The 25491-nt window shown below is 36.2% G+C and overlaps 1 protein-coding gene across 1 annotated transcript in view; it reads left to right on the plus strand.

Annotated features, from left to right (window-relative positions):
- Positions 1-25491, plus strand: part of TTC27 (tetratricopeptide repeat domain 27) — a 123549-nt gene that overhangs the window by 72079 nt on the left and 25979 nt on the right. The window contains exons 11-12 of the mRNA XM_075748925.1: positions 18691-18786; positions 20965-21087. Of these exons, the coding sequence (XP_075605040.1) occupies positions 18691-18786; positions 20965-21087 (219 nt within the window). The remainder of the gene's footprint in view (positions 1-18690; positions 18787-20964; positions 21088-25491) is intronic.

Raw genomic sequence — 25491 nt, forward strand, 5'->3', positions numbered from 1 at the left:
TCCGGATCAAGGTATTGCCAACCAAAATGTGTCTCTGGATACAGCATGATTTTTTTAAGGCTGGGTGTTTGGGGTTTTTCCATATGGGTGTAGGTGAGGAAGAGTGAGAAGTGCTAGGGTGGAAAGGAAAGTGGGGGAGGGAAAAAACAGGAGAAGATGCGGGTTAGCTTTTTAGTAAATCCCCCTCCACATAACCAGAAACCTGACATTTCTACATCAGTTTTGGGATCTTCACCTACCTTCTATTGTAAGAAAGTAATTCAGAAACTATTAATAGTGGAAAATGTGTTGGAATAAGCTGTTAAACCACAAATTACTGCTGAAAGTGCAGCCAGAGCTCAAGTAATAGGATGAGGGGAGAAAAAAGGAATTTTGAGTGGTCTAGGAGCTAGGAAAAAAGAGAAAAGGGAGGGGTGAATTAAGAAAAACAAACAAACCAGTTTAAAGCACATAAAGGATAGCATCCCACTGTAGTTTCTTGATATATAAAATAAGCATACTCTTCCATTTCAGTGGCTTTCAAAATATTTTTAAGAATGAAGCAAAATGAATGAAAATGCTTTGTACAAACACTTTGTACAAAGGATTGTGGGGTAGAAGCGAGAGCATCGTTACTGCTGGATTATGCCGGCAGCGAAAGATGTGAAGCTGCCCTGTGCCTGGTACACCAGTAGCCTGCTCGGCTTTATCCTACAGGGACTCGTTACAGCTGCTTTCCTGCAGCTTGATCTGTGCGCTTACACTGGCTACCTCTAACGCTTGCAGCTTTTATCAGCTTGTTATGTGCCCCTTTTTTGATTGTATTTTCTGCTGCACCCTGCACCTGGTGATAGCATGCCTGTAAGCTAATCGCTTGGTTTTTCTAACAGGCAGTATGACATACGTGGTATTTCATACAGTTCTCGCTTGCTTGCTTTTCTTGGCAGCAAAGGAATTTGCCTGTTAGGGGGAGAGAAATGTGTCTTGAAATGGTGTTTTTAATAAGACTTTGGGAGAGCTGGGAGCAGACTAGCAATATTATAGGCTAATCATTATGTCAAAGATTGAAAGGTCACATGAGATCTTGTTTTATATCCTTAGTCATACGCAGATGTATGTGGTTGGGAATTCTGTGTCAACTGCCCTGCAATTTTCGCTTAAATAATACTTCAGAGTGTCATTTTCTCCAGCAACTAATGTTTTTCTGTGTGTATGAAAAAGGAAAATACTTTGTTGTTTAAATTGTTCTTACTATAGAAACTTGCTAGTTGGTGTTCAATTCTTTCAAATCTGAAAAGAGGTTTTGTACATCTGTAGAAAGAAAAGGCTGGTATAGATCTAACAGAACTGGTGTCTTGAGCTCTGTGAGCCTGAATGCACCTTTGCTGTTTCATTATTTTTGCACTTATGGTCTTTAAATGGTTATGCAAGAAAGTTATGTCATTTATCATAGACACATATCGTTTTTATTTTCAAAACTAAACTGTCACCTCCTTGCCAACTTGCTCCCTGTCCTTTGCTTTATTTGGTGGTTGTTCTACATCGGACAAATTCAGTGTTTGAGGGAAGAGTTCAAAAAGGACAGGGGAGCAGTCTTCTTCCCACTAGGCTGATCTAGACAGGTTTGAGGCTAACAGGTTTTCCCTGCTTCTTTTGCTTCTCAAATCATATGTCTTTCTGATCAGGCCTCTCAAGACCATGGTTGGAGCAATATAGAGAGACTTTTAGTATGACCAAGGGAGTGACAGCAATTGTCTTTTCAGCTAAACTGTTAGATCACTCTACTAGGAGTTCCTATTCTTTAACCCTCTCTTGTACCCTAGGAGTACACTAAATAAGATTGTAACAGTTGCTTGTAGTTGTGTATGGAGTGGGAGAGGGGAGGAAGGAGGAGAAAAATTAATCTCTAATAAATTTGTTTCACATGAAGTTGAAAGTTTTAACAGAATGTTACTGGGATCTGTGAGATGCACTTGTGAACTGAGAGATTTAACTCACTTCCTTCAGGAGGGTAATAAGTGAAAGACAGACCTCTTCTATCCTGTAGAGATTCTGCACCAATATCCCAATAGTTCTCAACTATTATGAAGTGCATTTATTATTAGAACACATGTTCCAAAAAGGGTGTAAAAAGAGGAGAAAAGCCAGGTGTCTTATAAAACCTTTCCTTAATGAATTCTACGCGAGATCACAAGGTCTCCAGAAATGTAGAAATAAACCTTATTACTTCAGAAAGCAATCACAAGAGTGACCTCCTGGTGATAGTTAGGATTTCAGTCTCAAGACACACACATTTCCAGAATGTATTTCCTTTGGCTTAAGCAGATGACAGATTTGACAGAAGATGTTACACGACACAAGTGATTCTGGGGATACACTGAACTTATTAGCACACTTCAAAATAATTAACATGGTGGTGCTTGGCTCCCTCTGTTTTTCTTCCACTATGCAATTATGGGTTTTGTTGGGAAAATAAAAATCAGAGATCCAGTCTGCCAAGAGTTATTCAGAAATAACTGAAGTGTTTTTATACCACTGGCAAAAATACAGAATAATTTTCCAGGTAATGATTTCTGCCTAGAAGTTTTCTACTGCACTGTTGTATTTGCCAGTTTGGATCAGCACTATTAGATGGTGTGGGGAAAAGAATGAAACCATTCTTTCTGTGCTAAAGTTTATCATATTTTCTCAGGTAGTACTTTTAAAGTACAAACCTTTGTGCTCATTTGAGAATTATATTCAGTACCTAAGCTGTCCCACTTCTCATGTCAATGCGTTTTCTAAAAGCAGCCAAAAATACTAAGCCTCCCATTTTTTCCAAATGTTTCCCATTGAATCTTATCAACAAATTCCAGGACATGACATTCACATCTTTCTGCCTAAGCTTTGTCCTGGAAGGTAAAAGCATTATAATCTGGACTTCAACGAACTAAACAATTAAAATAATTAAGTTCCACATGTAATCAGATCAGATGCAAGGCATGGAGGACACACTATTCCTGCCTATTGCTAATTGAATAGATGAAGCCTTACAGCTGTACATGATCAATATTATTGCAAATCTGGAGATAGGTATCCCAGGGTGAGCTAACAAACATGTTCTGAAATAGCTCAGTACTGGTAGACAGATTTTTATTTTTTTTTTGACTCTCGTTGTCCAATGCATATGCCAGGTACTACAAACCAGACTCTCCCTTATCTGTTAAGGCAGTTGTCTGTTCCTCCTATGTTGTAATTAAACTCTAACTTAACAATGATCGTTTTTCTACTTTTTATTTCTTTCTCCATTCTTGTCCTTACTCCCTCCTTTATTGAAAAACAGAAAACAAAGCTGATGCACAAAGTCATTGGATCTATTTTTCAGCATTGACTGCAGTTGTGCCTTCCCCCAGAGCAAGCTGATTTGGGAACTATAAAAGCAGTGTAACCACAACAGCTTGGAACTTAATGCAGGCTTACTATTTTGAAATATATGCAGTTCCTCTGTGGGTTTTGTACCCTGCGTGAAGTGTTTTATAACTACTGTTCACCAGTGATAGCATCAAAGCTAACTAACTAGCTACAAACAGGGGACTTGCATCTATACAAGATGCAGTTGTCCTCCGTGCCTGAATCTCCACACATAGGATTGCATGAGACGTGTCTACTGGTTTAGGGCAGATGTATACAGCTATATTGAACTGTGACAAAAATGATGAGTCATCTGATAGGGAGGGGGGAACGTTCAATGCAGATCTCTTTGGGAGAGAGACTATGACTTCCTCTCCTGTTCCAGAGTTGTATAAAGACACAGGTTAAAGCTAAAGTCAGCCAGATTTGTTTGGCATTTGAGAGTGCAGAGTGAGAGAGAGACTATGACGCTGCACTGCAAGCATACCAAAAAGGGGGCAGGATGCATGTATGGAAATGGGGATGTTCTTTCCCAAAACACCAAATGATCTAGCCTGTATTTGAACTAATTTTAAATGTAGTGCTGTCATGGTGAATTGATGGATAATATCAGTATTCTTGCTTTTGCAACAGAAAATGAGTGGTCTGCTTTTAAATCCATCCTTCACAAGGAAGCTTGTAAATCTAGCTTCTTCTAGAGACTTTAGGGGAAGTTCTGCATAACTGACAGGTGAAACAGCTTTTTCTTTGAAAACAAACATTCAAGAGGGTACGCTTGCTTGATAAGGATAATGTAATAACTATAAAATCATATTTCAAATAAGTAACATTAAAATAAGTAAAAAATAAATGTAAATGGCATAAAGATAAAAAAAAATACACCTGGTACTTTTCTGAAGATTTTGTGTCTTTTGTATGTGGATTTGTCCTGAGGCTTAAGTCATTTACAGGCTTTATTGAAACCTATAGCCTAAGCATTGGCACTCAGTAACTTTGGCCTCGGTATTTGTCCAGAACAGTAAGCTCATCGTTTTGAAAGTCACTAATGCTGGTGTGCTATTAGAGGCCTCATTTGTTTTACCATGCTTCTTTAGGTGGTAGTGTTTGACTACAGCAAAACATTCCAAATGGCAATTGCATAGGAGATGCTCTAAATTGCCTGGTATATTGCTTGGCTCTCAGTTTCAAATTAAAAGGAAGTATTACGTCAGACATTCATGAATCCAGTTATCTTCTACTTATGACCTTGACCTCTTTTGTGCTAATTTTGATATTGAAATGCTTTATATTTCATTTGGGATTGTTGGACTCATTTCCTCTTGTGTGCTTTCCTTCCCCACCCAGCTGCAAAAGCCCTATTATAAAGAAATTGAAGCTTTTTTTAGTAAAATGACACTGAAAACCTAAGTGAATAATTGTTTCTTAGTTGACTAGTATTGTTTTCAAAGTGAAATACACATTTGCAGGGCCTAATATAACAAAAACATTCACATTAAGAATCTACTACATGACTCATTTTAGAAAAAATAGACATGCACCATTCCAGCACCCTAATCAATAACTTCTGCCACAGCATAATTCCCCTTACAACTATCAGCATCATCTTGCATCTTAAAAGTTCACCTGGAGTTATGCAAAAACTAAGTCTTAGGGGTAGTCTAGTACTTCAAGTTCTTTTGCGTAGATGCCTTACAGATTTTTGGCCTTCCTGTTTTCCTGCCATCAAAGTGATTGTATAGGTGAAAACAGTACCTTAAAATCAAGAGGTAGTCTCTTCCTGAATAATTTTTGAAATTTGAAGTCATTACAATGTGAATAACTTTGGATTATGCTCTTGCTTAAACATGTAGGGGATACTTAAGGAATAAGTTTAAAGTGAAGAATTAATTTGTTTGTCTGAGAACAAGGTAGTAATGGAGTGGGGAAGAATGAATTGCCAGAATATCGCAAAGAAAAAGGGCTGGGAAATGTTGCATAAACAGTAGCTTTCCAGTTTTCTACCATGTCAAGTAGAAAAAAGAAACAACTTTAACTGGTACACCAGAGAATTAGACTGAAAAACCTCATAGATAAAGGCCTACTAAAGGTAGTCAGTAAAACAAGTGTAATTTTTAGAAATGCTCACTTTCTGAAATAAGGTTAAGAACAAGTGATAAATCTAATTTTTTATAAAATAGGAAGTGAAGAATAATTGTTTAAAATTTGTAAATTAGCTGAATTGTTTAATGCTGAATACTTAAAAATGTTAATATCTTTATACATTCAATATCTCTATTAATGATGCAGTCACTACCTGTAGAACAATGAAGTTTAAAAGTCCAAGTGATAACACAGTTATGACATAAGCTAGGGTAGAGAAAAATGGGTACACCGATTAATGTGTAGATATTTTATTACAAAATTTATTAAATCTACACTTACAATCAGTAATCCAAATTAATATACGGGCAAGGACATGTTTTGATGCTGAGGTTTAAAGACAATTGGATGGATGATCAAGTGAAAATCATTGGCGCAGTACCTGGAATGAGAGTATGTTGAAGTGGTAAACCAGCCTTCAGCAGCTTCCACGCAGGTGCAAAGACGTGTTTTCTTTCATAGTCCAATACCTAGTTTATTCAGAGTTGAGAAACTCCTTGGGAGCTGATAGACAAGAAGGCATGTTTTTATTGTTTGCTTTATAAAATTAGGCCTGAAACACTGAGATCTCCTAATTTTTAACGTCTTGTAAAACAGTGTAATCGGAACCTATGCGTTTCTAAGATATCTGTAAGAAAGGAGCAAATTGTAAATGCAAAACACATTTGGATAGTTGTCTTTCTGGTTACAAGGTCTATAATTTTATTTAATTGATATAATAATGTACGTTTGCTATATTTGCTAATCACACTTCCATTTCCATCTATTAAAAATACAGAAACTATTTACTCCATAAAATGGCTTTTTAACAGCCAAATTAAGACAGAATGAATTTTGCATTCTTTTCAGATTTTAATAGTTTTCAAGAACAATAAAAACATATGCAGAGCAAATATAAAATGCTCTGATGATGATAGTTTTGCAGTTTTAATTCAGTAGTGGTGATGAGTTTATTACAGGTAAGCAATTAAAGCAGTTAAATAAAATAAAGCAGTCCTCTTTGTCCTCCCACAGTTTTCTCTGAGGAATATACTGCCAATCTTCCCCTGCAAAGCCTGCCAAATGAGCGAGTTTTTCTGCATGACGAGAAGGCACTAAGTGCGTAGGTTATTGTAGTTGAAGAAGTTCCAGGGCCATGGTGAACTGTCCCTGTACTACCTACTGTAGTAGATAGGGCCTTCTTATTTAGTGAAATGAAGCTAAGATGTGCAAAAGCAGTTGCTGGGAAATAGTACAATAACAATGAGACAAATGTTACTGATAGAAGTGTTTGTGTCTGTGTGGTTTTTAATAGTTTGAAAGTGATCCAGCATTGTTCTGAAAAATTCTGCCATTAGAAGATATTTAGTGCTGCTTTAACCATTGCAGGAAATGAGAGACTAGAGACTGATTTTAGTTTTAAAAGTATTTAAAGTGAAAGAATATGGAAATAGTGGGGCTCTAATACTTGCAAAAGTTGGAATAGGTAATAAGTCAAACCCAACTTAGTAAATCCCAATAATTAGTGGTCCTTGCTTTTGTCCTTATATACTCACTCAATAAAGAAAGAATAAACCGTCTGTCAGTAAGGCTTTTCTTTTCTTCTGAGACAAAAAAAATACTTCCTCAGGTCAGCATACAAGCTGTGATTTTAATAGAAGCCAATGCATTTATTGTCAAAGGTGATTTTCAGTGGGAAATCTGATAGAAGCTGAAAAGAATTACTCTCGGAATTTTGAAGGAGAGGCAAGAAAGTGGTTGTATACCCAAATCAGGGTAGAGTCTGAAGACATTACATTGGAAGCATTTTACTTTTATTATGTAGGTCAACACCAGGGATAATCAAGGAGAATGCTTTAGGCAGTTTGTGTCTTGAACACTGATTAAGAGTTAAGATTTCAGCAGATCAGTTTCTGCAACAAAACTGGTGAAGTATGAGCCATGGAGATTTGTCATCATTGACCTGGAGAGTATGGATTCACAGAAAGTGGGACGAAGGAAATTGTAAAAAGGTCACTAAACTGGTGACAAATCTTAGTGAAAGAGTGAAGAAAAGTAATGCTTGTGGAAAAGATAAAATAGAAAAGAATGGGCTATTGCGTAATTAATGAAGGAAAATACTATTTTTCTTTTTTTAGATGAAATTATTGTATCATTTACAAAAATGAGAACTAATTCCAAAAATGAAAATGTTCATGCTTTGAAATCAGTTTGTAACTGTGATGCTGTGGTAAGGGGTGAGAACTGATTTTTCTGATTTTTCCATCATGCCAAGGGCCTAGCTCTCCAGTAAGCTACAGGGAGGCTTGGATTATTAAAAAGATATTTAATATGGTAACAGTACGTGGTTTCTAAATGTTAAGAGGTAGGAAATTTTGGGACTCTAGTATGTAAAGAATCAGTTGATTGGAAACTATTGTACTGGAGACAAACTTTGCAATAGTGTGGGCTGGATGTAGCTTCTAACCAGAGAACTGTTTGCTGGCCTAACTCAACTCATTTAGTTCCTGTTCCAGTTATAGTTATGAATTGAGGAATATATTTGGCTTCTGAACTTTCCAAACTGATTTAAGGATCATTGATTCAAATAATCATTTGGATCAGTATATGGAGAGTTCTATGATGATATGATATTGGCTCTTTTCAATATTTCCATTTGTTTTTGTAGTTACCCAGTTTCTTCACAGTATTCCTGTCTGTCTGAATATTGTAAATTATAGCACTGGGGTTTTGTGATAAGACTTGGGTGTTTTGACAGATGTGGAGATGTTTTTGTAAGCGATATGACCTACCATGCCTGAACTAGATTTTAAACAACATAAATATTATTGTTTGTAGCTGTTACGCACATTGCTGTGCTATACCTGCCCATTTTTCCACATGCAAATCTGTGCAGACGTTGAAGTTGCCTAGAAATAGAATCATGCAGTAAATGATTCTACCACAGAACACTTCATCTCCTGCTTTATTCCATTTTCCCCTGTGTAAAATGCTTGCAAACAAACATTAATAATGTTGCAAGTTCAGACACTTGAAAGTTATAAAATGCCAAACTATAGTGCAATCTTTAAACTATTTCAGGAGCTCTCAAACTGCACTTTGGCAGGACAATTCCTCTGGTCTGAAATCTGCCGCCTTCCCTCTGAAGGTGTAGGCCGAGGATTGGATGAATGGCCAGAAGCCCAGCAGACTCCTGGCCTCTCACGTTCTCTCCCCTGGACAAAATAGTAGCAGGAAGTAGGTAGTGGCTGATGAAAATTTAATCATTTAGGAGGAACTGATTTGTCTGTTAGTCCTCTCCCTCTGGCCCAGGTTAGAATATCTCAAGTAAAAGAGGGCAGCTGAAAGCAAAGTGCATGTGTTCCTCTGGCAGCAGTGTGCTCCCTCCTCCTGAAGATCTGCAAGAAAATTGCCTCCAGTGCAAGACTGGTACCATTAGAACTTGCAGCTGATTATCCTCATTCAAGTAATTGAAGGCTATTAACAGATTAAAGGGTGTACGTGTTACGCTGTCGTTTTGTTTCTACAGTCCATGGTTTTGTTGGGCAAGGTTTTTAGTATCCCAAGTCCATGTTTAGTTGTAGTTGCTCTTCTGTGAAGCAGCAGCAGATCTGTTGTTGTCCAGTCTCTGTCCCTCAACCTGTTTGGTGCGACTGACCAGCGCAGACCATAAAACTCCATTCAGCTGAATACAAATTTTCTTTTTGGTTGGATTTCTTAATCAGTTGTGTACCGGACAGGCTGTGCCCAATATCGCTATATGATTGCAAAAATAATTGTATTTTTGTGGATTCCTTCCTTTTTTATAAAGAACTACTAAGTCTTCAGGGCAGCTTGATGAGCTTCTATTTGAATATGTCATACAGTCAGGCATGGAATATTTAGAGTGTTTTCATTTTTACTGGAAAATGAACTGATTTCAAGCCAATTGTTGCTGACGATGCTTATTTTCCTCTTTGGTGAGCAGATCAATCATTAACAGAGAATGATAGGGAGTTTGTTTGTTTTTCCCTGATGTATAGAGACCTTTCCAGGAACATGTGAAGAATGGGATTGGATGTGTTTCAAAAAAATACATATATTGAAAACAGACTTCTTTATATGTGATTGCCTTTCTTTGGGATAGCTAAAGTTTAAACACTTTGCCTGTGTGTCATATTTCTAATGTACTTACCATCATATACTCTATGGTTGCTGGGTCAGGCTCAGCTACTGGAAGAATGTGTATTTCCTGCCAAGTAATTTTTCAACGGAAACTACTGGGTATCAGTCAAGGTTTCACTCTATAGGGAAGTTATTCTTATGAAAAAGTTTGTTGGTTTGTTTTGGTTTGGTTTTTTTGTAAAAAGGGAAAACAATAGGTGTCCCAAGATGTTATCTGAGATGTTCCGATCAAATTCAGGACATGAGACTGAACTTGTCTGTCTTCTCTTCATACTCCTGTCCCCTTCACCAAATAACTAAAAATGTTCTTGAGATTTGCAACTGAATAAGAATAGTTGAAAAACAAATTTCAGCAAAAGATCACTTTGCTGGTGTTTAAAAAAAAAAAAAATTGGCTATTTCTAATGCTGCAAAAAGAGCTGTTAGTGATTAGAGCAGCTGAATGTCTATGGTTTCAGTTTACAGGTATCTAGCTAAGACTAGACAATATTTCTTTTTCTCCTTACAGGCATCTAAGGAAATGTAAGTAACAGGAAAGAATTATGCTTGGTATGATTGCCAGTAAAAGACTGCACTGAGTTACCTGAATACATCACGTCTTGTTTTGTGTTGTGTTTTTTCCTTGAGATTTCTATTTGTGTAACAGAATACCATCCAGTCTCTACCTTTAGGTAGGAGGAAGCTGAAAATGTTTACATGCTTGCAATTAATAAGATGGTCTTAAGAACTTCTCCTCTGAAATTCTTTGTTTTATTTTAAGTATTTGTTGTTTACATTCTTCAGAAATGACCGCCTCTAATTCCTAAATTCTAATTAATTTTTTGCCATATATAAATGTTTATTTTGAATATTTATTTATAGTATGTTTACTTATAATATGTTTTGTGATAAGCTTGAATGAGACTTTTTCTGATACAGAAAACTTGTCTGTTTTTTTTTTTTTACTGTTTGTGTATATATACTATTGTACAATTTACCATAAGCAAAATGCAAATACGTGGTATATGGTAGGTAAACTCAAGTCTGCCAGCAATAGAAAAAGTACAGGATATTTCCAATAGATTATTCTACTTGAGCAGGGTGTTCCAGTTGGAATACAGAATATATTAAATGGGTCATAAAGAGGCATGTATGTTTATGAGTATTATAACTAAGCTAACAATGAAATACTGCATATAAAATTTATTAAAGGGTTGCACTTGACTGTCCCCTTCTGTTTGTGGCTTTTCTGAGGAAGAACTACATCTCTCAGAGAATATACCTCATATATATATATATATATACACACACACACAAACGTTTGGCGTAATTTATTCTCTATAACACTATTGTAATGCCTGACAGCAGTGGGGAGGAAAGATGACAGTACACCAGAATAGACGGTTTCTGGCATGAGAACAGTCAGATCTTTATTAAAAGTTACAAACAAGTTCCTCCTTTGCTGAAAAATGGACACAGCCTTTGTTTAAAAAAAGTTTATTTGCTTATGCTTTTAAAGGGAATAACAGCCTGAAATGCATCAAACTTGAAACATTTCATAAAATTTTCTAGGCATAATCTGTCTTGGAGAGAGTACTGCCATTATTCTCAGGTTGACGTCAGATGCTGACAATGGAATTAAACCTATGTGCAGATGCCACAGAGATAGCTGTCCTGAAAAAGCCTCTACTGGCATACTTCTCAGTCCAGAAACTTTAAACTTTTAAATATTTGCTGACGGATAGCTGATGCTGATTTTCTTTAGCTGTTTAGGGGGAGAACAAAATAAGAGATAGCAGAGGAGAAGCCATAAAACAAACATTGTATGCTCAATACTGTGAGTACTTATGTTCTTGAGAGATGGATCATCTTAACTGAAGAATCCATCAAAGTAAGCTACTATAAAAATACTGTGGGATGGATAGTGCTGAATCCAGTACAGGAAGGCCTCTTCTTTACAGATCAGGGAGACTTCTAGTCCCTTCTAGGATGGGAGGAAAAAAATCCAACAAAGTAATAGTTGGGGAATTAGTCTGCTGTTTAAAAAGGGACTTTGCTAATTTGAAAGAATATACATAGAAAATTTTTGTTTTCATTTCAATTAAAGGAAATCAACCTTTTTTCTTATGTGTGTAAAGCTGGTAGAAACTGGGGCCATTTTCTTGTGACTTTTTTTAAAAGCAGATAACCTCCAACACTGAACATTGTGATTTCTTTTAATGTAGTGATTACGTACAATCAAGAAGTTTTTACCAAAACATTGGGCAAAGCAGTTAAAACACCACTTTCAATGCAAACAGACTTAGCTTTGGAAACTTGCAGCCTGAAGCCTTCTCCTTGAATGTTTCAGTTAATTTTGTTTCAAGCACTGCTTGTTTTTACAGCTCTAGAGTTGCATTGCCTTATTAGCAGTTTCTTTCTGTGAAGCATCCTGACATATTTGCAGCTCCTGTGTTCCAGGTGCCCTGTAACCATTCATTTGCAATACAAAGTAGCCAGTCAGTGCTATACAACATTTTACAGATAGCTTTAACAATTTTTAAACCAGCTGTTGATTCCTAGGGAGCAGTGTGATACGTAGTCCTCTATGTATCTATACCTCTATTGGTGTAAATATACATACCATTTGAGGTCAATCCTATCAAGCAATAATTTCATTGGAAGAATGACTGAAAGGATGAGCTTGCAAAGTGAGCAAAAATGGAAGTCTTCAAAGCTACAAGATTTTAATGAAACCAAGACTTATATTTGAATGAGGGGTAAAAAGAGGGTAAGATTTTTGCCCTTTTAAGCATTGAACTTCTGCAGAGTTCTCACAGAATGTTGTCATCCTGCTGAGAATGTGAATAATGTAAAATCTCCAGAAAATAGCACTCTTCATCTTAGCATCTTTGCACAATGTAAGAAATGGTCTTTTTGAGTTTCCATGAATCATAAATCATAATTTATAATAGTGATTGTTGTAATAAATTTTCCTCAAATATTTCATGTCATAATTCCCCTTTGAAAATTAGATGAATGGAGGGGGAGGGTTTCTTTCTTGATGTTGAAATACATCCTTGCTTAATAGCTCTTGTTTTGTGTTTGGATGCTTTAGTTCTTGACTGTTCAGAGATTTTCATCATTTAACAGAAATATATAATCTGTGAGCTTTTTAAAAGGATAGCTTATCATTTCCTTTAAGTCATTTTAGTTTCCAAGGAACAAAATCCTGTCTTAAATGTCAAAATGCTGTTCTGAATAATGGTTTTATGTAATAAGTCCAAATGTACTGGTTTTGCCTCTTTTTATCTAGTGATAAAACTGGCAATCCATAAAGTAATAGCTATTTGGTCATAATATCCCTCATGAAGTTTAGACTAATCTCAACTGTTTTCATTTTCTCCATGTTATATCCATATTTATCAACCAGAAACTATTCTCTCCCATTAAGCAAAACTTTACTGCATTGTTACGTGAAAACTGTTTTTATTGCTTCATAGTTTCTGGCATTGCTTCACTGGAAGATTAAATTTTTTGACCATTGGATTTTAGAAGTCTGGGTATGTCTCAGTTTGTCCCAGTGGTCTTGGTTACAGGAGCTCTTGGGTTGACAAAGAGCTGTTGAAAGACATTTGTTGTTTGGATTGTAAATATAATTTTTGGCTAAGTTTACCAAAGAGTGTAACTCAAGATCTAATTACATATCTACAAGGTACTAAAATACTTATAGTACATTAGGAGGCTGCATAGTTTGCTAAAGATTTTTGATGACTTCTAAATAAACCTACCCACAGAGCACGCAGCTGGCAGGAGAATTCTTGGAAGAAGCACAGAGCTAAGGCAGCAGCTAGAATACCAGAGCAGTTGTACCACAGAGCTGTGGCATCAACTTGCTGATTGTAAAACATACAGAGGTAATGGACAGAAATAGGAGGAGGACAAGGAAAATGGGAATACATAGTTAGGCAGAGTTTGGAGAGGTCAGGCTGATGTGTGGAATTTTCAGAAGGAGTCTTCAGGCTTGGGAGAAATTGAAGAAAAAGGACCCGAAAATCACAAGAGCATCATGAAAATGTTGTACGTCTGGCGTTTCCATGCTAGGAAAGACTGAAAGGTACTTTTCCATTCATCCTTTTCTGTCTGCCTGAAGTTAAGGTACTGGTTGGGTAGTATGTGCTGGACCACGGCGATAGTGGGAAAGCAGAATGTATGACAGTATCAGTTTCCTTTGGCGTAAATCAAGCTAAACCCATGTTAAATATGGTAAAAATCTGTAAGAAATGGGACATCTTAGAGTTGGTAGAGAAGGCGGGCAAAAGCAGGGCAAGATAATGCCAGTCAACATGTTGATTTGGGTTAGGTGACAGAGAAATATTGTGATTTATGGCTGTTGGGAGCATTCATGTAGAAAGGACGGTCGCCACTGGAGTCCCAGAGGTATTAACTAGTAATTGATTCTGGCAGGCTGACAACATCTCTAGACTGAGAAGCGGGAGAAGACTACAACAAAATTGTCTAATCTTCCTGCCTACAAAATCATAAACGGGAACATCAAGTGTACCAGGATAAATTAAAGGGTCTGAGGGAATATAAAATGCTAACTAAGGTAGAGATGGTGGTACTGATAAGTGCATAGCAGGTAATCAGGTACTAAAGTAGTAAAACCAAATGTTTTCAATAGGGTGTGGTCAGTGGGAAACAGCTGGATGCCTGGTTAGCAGTGGGAGAAGGCAAGAAAACAAATTAAGCTATGATTATTTACGCAGCCTGTGAAACAAACTTTTGTGCAGATGAAAGAAAGAATGGAACAATTGTGACTGGAACATTAAAACTTGTCAAAAAAAATAGGTAAAGGAAAAAGTGGTGCAGTCACGTTGTGTATTACTGATAGGAAAACCTGGTAAGAAGTGAGATGAAATAGCATGGATAAAATGCTGTCTATGGGTCAAGACTATCTTGAGGGAGATGTTTTCTTGGGGCCAGCAATGTTAGGTTTGGATATGGACAATCTTTGGTGTGACTGGGGAAGAGGGATCCAAATGGAATTAAATAGTTGCTGCACAAACAAAAGTCTGATGCTGTTTTCAAGATATTTTTAGTAAGTAATGAGTATCTTGCTCTTTTCAAAAGACATGGGTTTAGGGCTTTTTCGGTTGGGGGGTGTGTTCCCTAAATAATCTTGGATTAGGAGATCCTTCAGATTAATTGGAAGGAAAAAAAATGTCTGCATATAGATATGATTTTACATGGTAAGGGACATTTTTTTTGAGAAAGTAAGTAAACTATTTCATCTGAAATATACATGTTAATAATGGAAGGAAGGATGTGTCTGTCAGACACGGAAAGCTACCTGCAGATTATATTTTAAAAAAAGGGACAAAACTTTGATGGAAGGACTTAGAATCATAGAATATCTCAAGTTGATGATCCTTATGGGTACTTTCCAAGTCCAACTCCCTGCTCCTCGCAGGAATACCTAAAACTAAACCATATAACTAAGAACTCTGGCAGGCTTGGTGCCGTGACCACTTCACTGAGGAGCCTGTTCCAGTGACCGACCACCCTCTCAGTGAAGAACCTTTTTGTAATGGTTGGACTGATCTTAAAGGTCTTTTCCGCCCTAAATGATTCTATGATTCTATGTCCAACCTGAACTCGCCCTGATGTGGCTTTATTCTGTTTCCTCGTGTCCTATTGCTGGTCAGCAGAGAGACGAGGTCAGTATCTCCCCCTCTGCTGCCCAGACCAGTAAGTAGGTTGAGAAATCAAATAGCATAACATCACAAGAAAATGACATCTCAGTGACCAGAAACCATAAGCGTGTACTATTATTTCCAGGATGGGGTCTGGCTAAAAAGAAAAAGCTATTAACTCTGTTAGCCATAGAAGCAAAGGACAATAAAAAATGTGGAGAGGATAAAGAGATTTAAATTTAGGTAGACTCAAACTTGAAGCTGATATTTTATCATCTGGATGATAATGATGTTATATTTATATCTCTCTATATATCTGTTGAACATAGAGGCAAAGCAAGGATGTGCAATGGGAATGAATGTATGGAAATGATATCCAAGGTGGAAAAAATCCTTTACAAATTTCATGTACTCCAGTCATGGATAATTACCAGCTGAGTCTGATTAGCAAAGTGATTAGACTGAGGTTGTTTAGTAAAGTAATAAAAGCTCTAACATGATCATTTCAAATTAACATGGTATACTTATCCCAAACACAGGCTACTTAGGGTACTTCTTAATCTCTTACCAAAGATTTAACTTAAGTATGAGATGGAGAGAATGGATTGCAGTGTCTAGAGCTGGCTTTTCCTGCTTTCATGTGGCAATAATGTAGTCTTTGCTCAAGATATAAAATTCCATCAAAACCATCTACGTTTTTGTTGTTTCCAGACTGGATTAGTGTATCTCTGTACTGTGTTTTTTGACTTCAGAACTCGTTATCTATGGCAGTTCAAGCTTTGGGAAAAGGGTGTGTTACGTGGTGGGAAGGGTGATCTGTTAAGCTTAACGGTTTTAAATGTTGCATATGGAAGAACTCATGTATCATTTAGAGTTGTGAATTTTAGTTGGTTTCTGCTGTCATTCCCTTTCAAAACTTCAAGGCAGAATTTGAGGCTCAGGTTAAACTAAGACACCAAGTCTTATGTCTTTCGACTGTGTTTCAAATATTCTATGTATATATAGATTTTTTTTCTTTACACAATATTTATCTTGATGATTATTAATAAGAAAGAATGCTCTCTTGCTCATTTTCCTGATTTATTGTTCTGTAATTAGATATTAGCTGTGCACTAAGGTTAGGATTCTCATTTTCTCACCACTATACAACCCAAATTTTACTTCTTCAAGCATAACTCAGAAACATAGAATTAAACAATTTTTTAGTAATGTATTTTCTGTACTTGACTAGTAGGCAGAACTCTTACAGCTTATTTTTTGAACATATGAGAGAGTACATAAAGCATGGATTTTAATAACTTCTAAGTTCGTTAGCATTTATACTTTTTTAGGGAATGTATAATATTCATATGTTCTACCTACACTTTCAGTTTTTGTTGGAACTCTGTTCAGAGTACAGTATTTGTTTTGGGAAGGGAGAGAATTCTACTTGCTAATAGTCATACTCTCCTACAACATGTCATTTACATTAGGCTTTTCTGCTTAGGAAGTGTAGAAGAAATATGGCCACAAATTTTCCAATAAAATATATTGCTTTTGAAAAACTGTTTTTTCTTTGAATTGCAGTTTTCTTTTGTAACAATAGAAATTAAAAAAAAAAACAAAACAAAACCCACAACTCTAAACCAAGAACAAAACGTTTTGATTGACTTAAAACATTTTCTGCCTTCCATCACCCGTTCTTCTCAAAAAATTATTTTGCAAGACATATTTAGGATTTTTTGGCTTTGCTCAGGCTTAGAGCAATTATCATTTTTCAATTTTCCAACTGTAATTTACTGCTTTGTCTGGTCTTGTAAAATGATTACCCAAGGAATTGGACTATTTTTTCAGTTTAATTTTTGTTGCAACAGAATATAGAAAAATGTAATTCTGCACAGCATTAGAAAATTTCAGCAGAACTAAAACTGCGAAATATGATTTGTTATATAGTTCATAGTCAAGTAAACTCTGTAATGAAATAATATTACTTTAAAGGTTTTATTTGAATCTGACTCCTTTTGGATTGCTTGGAACTGTGTAAAGGAATGTGATTTTATTAGTCTGTCCCTTTCCTTACTACAAATATACCTCAGCCATTTTCTTGGGATGGGTTTCTGGATAATCTCTAGGAACAGGTCTCTGGAGATAATTTTATGAGAGAGAATGAATATTTTAAATATTAGTATTTAAAATTAGGAGGTTAAGTGTGGATTTAAAGCCTGTTGTGATTTTTTTTCGTATTAAAAGAATGAAGCCACCTAATAAATCCCATTAATATCAATTGAAGTTACAGGATGCTTAGCAATTTAAATCACATAACTGATTATTTTAATTTTACACAACTGTTATTGGCATTATTGATATAGGTTGGGTAGCCAACAGTTTTATTTAGAAAGAGAGAGAAAGAAGCAGTCCTATCCAATTTTTCCTTTTGTTTGGGAATCTTTGCACTCATTTTCCATGCTGGGAAAATTCTGAGAACCTGTCTAGCTCCTTCTGTAAATTTTTGACCAAGTTATATGCAAGACTTGGGTAGATGAATCATGTGAAGGCAAGTAATTTAATATTCCATTCTTTATACCTCTGGCCTTAAATTTGCTAGTTTAGTGATGACTGGCGTTTTAAGAGAGTTTCTCCTTTATCTTAAAATTTCTAACTAGCTTTCTGGCTATAGCTACCTTTAATATTTTATTTCTCTTGCTATTGAATTTTGATTTAAATAACTTCATAGTGGATTTTCAGAGAAAAAGTTAGTGCTGAAGCTGCTGCACTTTTGCTATGCAGAAGTTATGCTCTTTCAAAGGATTTCAGAAGAAAACATTTCAAGAATCCAAAGCTCCACCAAAAGGGAAAAAAAAAAAAAGCCTGAATTGAATTGTACTCCAAGTCACAATAACTTATTCTATATTAGAATTGTGTTTCCAAAAGCATGGTCCACTATAGTATGTTTGTCTTTCTCTCTCTTTTTTAATACAAAATTTCATGCCTAAAGCATATCAATACTATCTTAGGGAAAAACTAGCTAAAGGATTGAAATGCATTAGGCAAGGTCACTTTAATATTTGATGTAGTTTTAGTCTGCAAGTATTTGAGATTATAAATTTGATTCTTATTCCTGTTACATGCACTTTGAAATTTGAGTCTCTTTAAAGCTTTTTTAAAAATTTATTTATTATTAGCTGTAATAAAGAGGTTTTGTATAAATGTTTATTACATTTCCTTACATGGGGTAATAAAAAGACTTGTAGCATATTATGGTGTAAGCTTACTGGCGTTTAGTGTTATCTTTAATGTTATTTCTCCATTATGTCAAGAATGCCTAAAATCCTGAATAGTTTGAATTTTTTTTTGGTTGATACCAGTCTAAGTAAATACTATATCAGAATATACTTTGCATTTACAGGCACTCGCAGACCAATTTGAAGATGCAAATACATCAGTATCTGAACGCATGAAGATTTTCTACTGTTGTCAGGTGCCTCCGCACTGGGCCATACAGGTGTGAAGCAACCCCCTTTGAAGCTTTACTTAAAAGTCTATAGTTCTTATTATTTTTGCATGACTCCAAAGTCAAGAGAGTGTGATACGATCTTGAGTTGAAACACTGTAGAAATAAAGATGTAACCTAGCAGCACACCAGGTTTTCCTGGAAAGACATCAAATTCTACAGTGTTTTGCTTTCAGATGTCTTGTTCTGTCATGCACAGAAGTAATTGCTTGTAGTGCAAATCATCTTTGCTTTCCTTTTTCCTTCAGTAAAAAATGGACCAAAACTTTCAAGCTTCCAACATAATCACCTCTAAAAATAATCTTAACACTGTCTTGCTATTTGCTGCTGTTGTGCTTATGCCACTATTACTTGCATCTTTCTCATCTTTTAATGATCATTCACTTTGGGTTGTTTTCAGGAAGTGGATCCTGTTCAAAGCAACCAAATTAGGAGTCAAAAGTACACTGAAGATCTCCTCAAGCTGAGAGTTGTTATATTCGAGACATGCCCCTTTTTACTGTTGCTGACAGGATTTTTTTTTTTTTTCCAAAACTACACTGTTTATCTTCACAGTAAACTCTTTCTAGAACAGAAATCTACACATTAGAGTCTTATCTGATGATAGTCTACTTAACAAACTTAAGAAAACCGTTTGCATCACATACCTCCAAAGGTGTTCATGTTGTTTACTTTTAATGGTGTTTTATTCCTTTTTTTTCCTCAATGCATTTTGCTTTAACCAATCATATCTTCTCCTAGCATTCTCAAATTATTCCACACAACCTTTCAACAGGCACTTGCAATAAAACTAACAAATGTGGTTTTCATTTCCAGTTGTCAGTGGCACTTCTTAATCCAAGCCAATTTTCCAAGCCAAAGATAGAAATACTAAAATAGGGATTTATGAGGGAAGATGGCTGTGGTCTTCTAGTCATATTGATGAAGAGGCATTGCCTATATGAATTTTACCAAATTTGACTCTAAGTAAATTTAATAAAACATAAATAAAATTTACTTCCAGACACTGGCAAATGTAGGTTTTTTCCTAAGCAATTAATACCAAGCTAACAAATAGTAAGTTTGTTACAGATTTTCAGTTTGTTATATATTTATGTCAAAGAACTGTAGCCAGTTCTTAATTTTTTGACTACCAGTCTATTTCTGCATGGTGACTCCTTGGATTTGTAACAGATACTGAACCCAAGCCTATAAAGAGTGGTCCATGACATTTGCGGAGAGCTTCCAGGAATTCATTCAGGATCACCAAAACCTCTGCAGAAGTTCTCTGTATGGGATCTCATACAGAGTGTCCTTATACAGAATGCTCCCATTTGTTTTTGCAAACCAAATTGTCTGTGTGTCACACATTGTAAATAAGTTGTCCTTTCTTCAAAGATAAAAACCTATATGTGATTTTAATCTCCTCTTAAAAAATAAACAAAAGACCAAAGACAACTTTTCAAAGTCATGAAAATATACCCTGTTTATTTTTAAATTGGAAAGATTACTCATTTATTTTCGTAAGTACACTGAAATAACAACTGAATTTGAAATAACAAAGAGGCTGACTTATCTGTGAGGTAAACTCAACTAGGGAGTTGAATCTGAACTCAAATCCAATATTGATTTGACTAAAAACTGACACGCTTTGGCAGTGGCTGTTTGGGACAGTGATTTCTCACGAGCGCCTAACAAAATTGTATCAGAGTCTTTCCATCTGTGTTTGCACAGTAGAGATTACTATGGCAAAGCATTGCTAGAAGAGGGTTTAACGCCCTCCTTCAGCCTCTTATTTCCCGCTCTTAGCATTCCCAACATCCTGCTGCAGGTGTACTGTGTGCCTCATTTAAGGGGTGGAAGTTCAGCTCTGTCAGTTTATCCTTGCCATGTCTGTTTCCGTTTTTGCATTATATTATAAACTAGTTCGAAGTAATTAAGCTACTGACATGAACAAAAGTCAAATCAAAGCAATTCAAATCAAATCAAAGCAATTACTGTTACTGGTGGGGTGGGTTTTTTGAGGTGTATATATATTGTTTGAGGCTCCACCTTGAAGTTTCAAGAGAATAATTCCATATTCTCTGTCTGCTTCTTGTTGATGTCAGAAATGCCTCTTAACATCTTTTAAAAATGTAAATGGTATTGACTTACCTATTTTCAGTTACCTGGATTTTCTTTTCTTTCCAGCGTCAGCTTGCAAACTTACTCTTTGAGCTGGGATGCACCAGCTCTGCCTTACAGATATTTGAGGAGCTGGAAATGTGGGAAGATGCAGTGATCTGCTATGAAAGAGCAGGACAGCATGGAAAGGTAAGAAAAATGTTTCTTACAGCTGAGATCTTGTCTTGAAGTATGAAAACTCTCTGGTTTGAGCTGTCAATTCGCTAATGACACTCACTTCTACAGGGGTATCATGAGGAAAGTCTGTTTAGGAAAAATGGACACATGAGATATGAGTCATAAACTGAGAATGCTTAAAAAAAAAAATTGGGGTAATGACCACATGAGAGAGAAGTTGGTAAATGAGAAATAATTTAGGAAGCAAGGTGATTGTGATAGTGATCCTTGAAAATATTCAAGGAACATTAACAACTGTGGATGGACAGCAAGGTGTAGTGTTGGCATTTCAAGAAGGCTGTAGCTGTCACTCCTGATGGGGTCTTGGAGCTTTGTCTGGAAGGGATATTAGGTTTTTTTCCCACTTGATTTCAAACTATTAACTAGTTTTTAAAAACGCTTTAAATAGAACAATATTGGTGCTTAATTACCTAGTGTTAGCATACTCAAATTACAGAATCACATATTTGCAACAAGATATGGCGTAATATTAAAAGGCTTTATTTGGTTAAGTCCATGTTGATGTTTTTCTGATCTTCTCCATCATTTCTTTAAGACTGCTGCAGTTATGTGTGGTCAGCTCCAGACAAAGACAATTTAAAACCATCAGCTAACTTTATGTATCAGTGACACAATTGTTTAAAAATGCTGGTAGCAGGCTGTAGCAGTCCTCCTGTTGTTGATTATTTTGCTGTTACTATTAGAGCAATGGTAGGAAGATGCTAGAAATGATACCTGGAAGCAATGCCTACTTGTGTGTAACTTTAGCTGTGTTCTCTTTCTGGTGCAATCTCTCACACAAAAAGACAGGAACTTAAGCTATCAAGTATTGTTTTCAGAATTTATATAGTTTTCAGAAATACTCACTTTCAGACAAGACCACATTTTTTCTTTCCCTCCCTGTTCTCTCCCTCTGTTTGGTATGTGGCAGCATTAAATATATGAATGTATGTGTGCCTTTATGAAAACAAAATCCCAAAGACTATACTTAATAGAAAAAATGCAGAATTTCTCATACTTACATATTTCTCCTAATTATCGTGCACCAATGCATAGATTTTGGTTATTATAAACAGACATATATGTTTTGCTGGCAAATTCTGTGTCACATTATAAATGCCTTGGGGATAGTGTGCTAATATCCCAGTCTTTTCAGCACAATGGAGAAATAGAGGTCAATATTTTCCATTTCCTGGAAATGCATTCTGTCCTACTTACATTCGCAAACTGCCCTTAGGGAGTTATGAAAATGGACAGGATATCTGACACAGGAAACTGCTTAGAAATGCTTTCAGAATGAGGGTTTGTGCTGTGCTTTGAAAAACAGAAAATTCTAAGTAACAGTAGTGCTGGAAAAAAGCTAGCTTCAGATCAAAAAAGCCAGAAAATTAGAAACATTTAGCTGTACACCAAGGGGAATGACCGTTCGTGCTCCTTATCAGACAGCTTTCAGAGTGTGAACTGTTTGTCAAAAATGTTTTTATGTTTTTAAACATGGTAGTTATTCTTTTAAAAATGCACGAGAATCTACTAGAGCACTATGTTGTTCAGCGGGTGTTCATGTCAGTAAAGAACTTAGCATATAGGTGCACAAAAGAACAAACTCTATTTTTTACTCACAAATGCTTTGATATTGAAAACCTGAATTTAAGTACTGAAAAATCTAATAAAAAACAGGCAGATTGCGGCAATATCATTTGATGAGTACTTACATATCAAAGTAATATGTTCCTTCCTCCTACCTTTGAATTATGCACTGACGAAGAAACAGAGCATGTAAATAAGGCTGTGCAATGCTCCACATTATGTACTTGGGAAGTACATCATTAACTCAGTTATAACGGAGCCACGTAGTAGTACAAATTTTGCAGAGTAAGATGTCACTAGCATTTAGTAAACTTTTTTGTGGATCTTTTACTGTTACTAAGTATGGCTTTATACTTGCTTATTTCATAAACTGAACAAAATTAGTATAAACTGATATCAGTAAATGGCTTGCCCAAGGTCATGCATAAAGTTACAGGGAGGATGCAATGAAAAGCTCTCCTTTTCTCTCACTACCTCTTTCCATGCTCATCCATTCTGCTTCTCCATGCTACTTCTCTGCTAACCTACCAAATAACATGTGAGCAGAAAAGATGAAAGCATTTTAGGAAAGAATTTGAACTAGCAAAGGAATGAATTGTCAAATAATAGAACTGGTAGATCTGTGAAGAGCGAGGCTAATAGGGTCTTTTAGGAAGCGAATAAAATAAAACCATGGGAACATGTGGACGAAACAGCAAGTGGAAGTTTAAGGTTGGGAAGCCAAATGCAGGATGAATCTTGGTTTCCAGGAGTCTCTGTAGTGAGTAATAAAAAGACACCACCTCTTATTTAAAACAGAACCCTCTTTACTGATTGGGGATTTTTGTGAAGGATTGCCTGTTTAATTCCCATACCAATCGTAGTAATCCAGAAAGCAAGATAACAGCCTAAATCTTTCTCGTTTTTAAATCATCTGACTTTTGAACTGAGTATTGAATACTATCCATTCTGATGCAGAGCGTTCTGTGAAAAGCAGTGGTGTCATAATTACATCTGTTCCAGACATCAAGGGTTATACAGCTTCATTTTTTTGGTTTAACCAAACCCTCTGCAAGTGCAGTCTTCTTGGTAGGCGAGGTTTTCTAGTGCTTTGGCTAGGCTAATTCTAAATTACGACTGACGGTTTCTTGGGGTTTCTTTGGAGAACTGTTCCACAGGCACTTAAAAACACCTGTCATTAAGTTGTTTTCCTGATATTCAGCCGCTAATTTTCTTCTAAATGGGATTTCATTTTTGCTAATTTAAGACCCCTTTAGAATCTAAGCAATACATTGATTCTTCACATTTGTGCACTTCAAATATTTGTAGACTTTACTATTACTTTATTTAACAAATATGATAGAGTGAAGTGTTAAAATTACTATACATTAAATATTTCAAAACAAAGTCATTTTTCTAAAGATGATTTTCAGACAGGATCAATGAATTTTACTGATTGGAGGAAGAGGAGTAAGAGACTTTGACTCTCTAGAGATCATCTGAAAGGCAAAGGCAACAGTTCTTACAGAAACAAGAAATAATTTAAATGTAGTAATTTAAATGCAGAGAAGAACTCAGCTTTCCTTTTAGATAAACGAGCTATGATACAAGAATGACCAGTGTTACAATGTCAAACTTTAATGCTGTGGCAGGCTGCGTTGGCTCTTTCTTGGTTCAGATGGTTCAAATAGGTCTTTTCTAATAGAAAAATTGCACTGAGCTGAATTATGTGTGTTACATTTTTGCAGCAGGGGACTGAGGTCTGAACAACAGATCATCTGTCCACTGTATTTATCTTTTCAAAAAGCCATAGAAAACAGGCTGTTTAAAAGAGAAACAATAATTTTATTGTTAGAGCAATAAAATAATTAATACCCTGAGATAAAGAGCTTTTGAAAGTTGGTTACACCCCATAATAGATGTCTGGGAGACCCAGCTCGTGTCTTCTTTTCCATAATGCTGTATGTATTCTGAATATATTTTGTCTCAAACTTTTAGATAAATTTATAAGTTCTGCATTTTATGTAAAAGAGTAGCATTTCCAGAACCGAGAGTATGAAAATGGATGTGTATGCAGACATAACAGAATGGAAATAACTATTTTCAGAATAGAGCAATTAGAGAAAAATGAATGACAGTCATAGCAAGAGAACTTATTAGGATATGTAAAAAACACAGATGATAAACTATTAGGCTTGCACATACATTAATGGTCCTGATACTGCATTGCTGTGAAGTAGGTGTAGGTTTGATGTCCAGGACTGATATTTGCTCTTGGGACAGAATACACACCTAAGATGTAAAATAAGGAGCAAGCTGCTTCTTGTTTTAATGGGTACGTTTTCCTTGGTGCATTAAACCAAAAGCTTTTCTTCACAGAATCACAGAATGGTTTGGATTGGAAAGGACCTTAAAGATCTTCTAGTCCAAACACCTGGCCGTGGGCAGGGACACCCTCCACTAGACCAGGTTGCCCAAAGCCCCATCCAACCTGGCCTCGAACACTTCCAGGGAGGGGGCATCCACAACCTCTCTGGGCAGCCTGTTCTTGTGCCTCACCACCCTCACATGGAAGAATTTCTTCCTAACAGCTCATCTAAGTCTACCCTCCTTCAGCTTAAGGCCATTATCCCTTGTCCCATCACTCCATGCCCTTGTAAACAGTCCCTCGCCAGCTTTCCTGGAGGCCCCCTTTAGGTACCGGAAGGCTGCAGTAAGGTGTCCCCGGAGCCTTCTCTTCTCCAGGCTGAAGATGTTGAAGTGTTGTTTTGGTTTTTTTTAAAAACAATTTGGAACCAGATTCTCTCTAGA

Source organism: Balearica regulorum, chromosome 3, assembly GCF_011004875.1.
Source record: "Balearica regulorum gibbericeps isolate bBalReg1 chromosome 3, bBalReg1.pri, whole genome shotgun sequence".
Lineage (NCBI taxonomy): Eukaryota > Metazoa > Chordata > Aves > Gruiformes > Gruidae > Balearica > Balearica regulorum.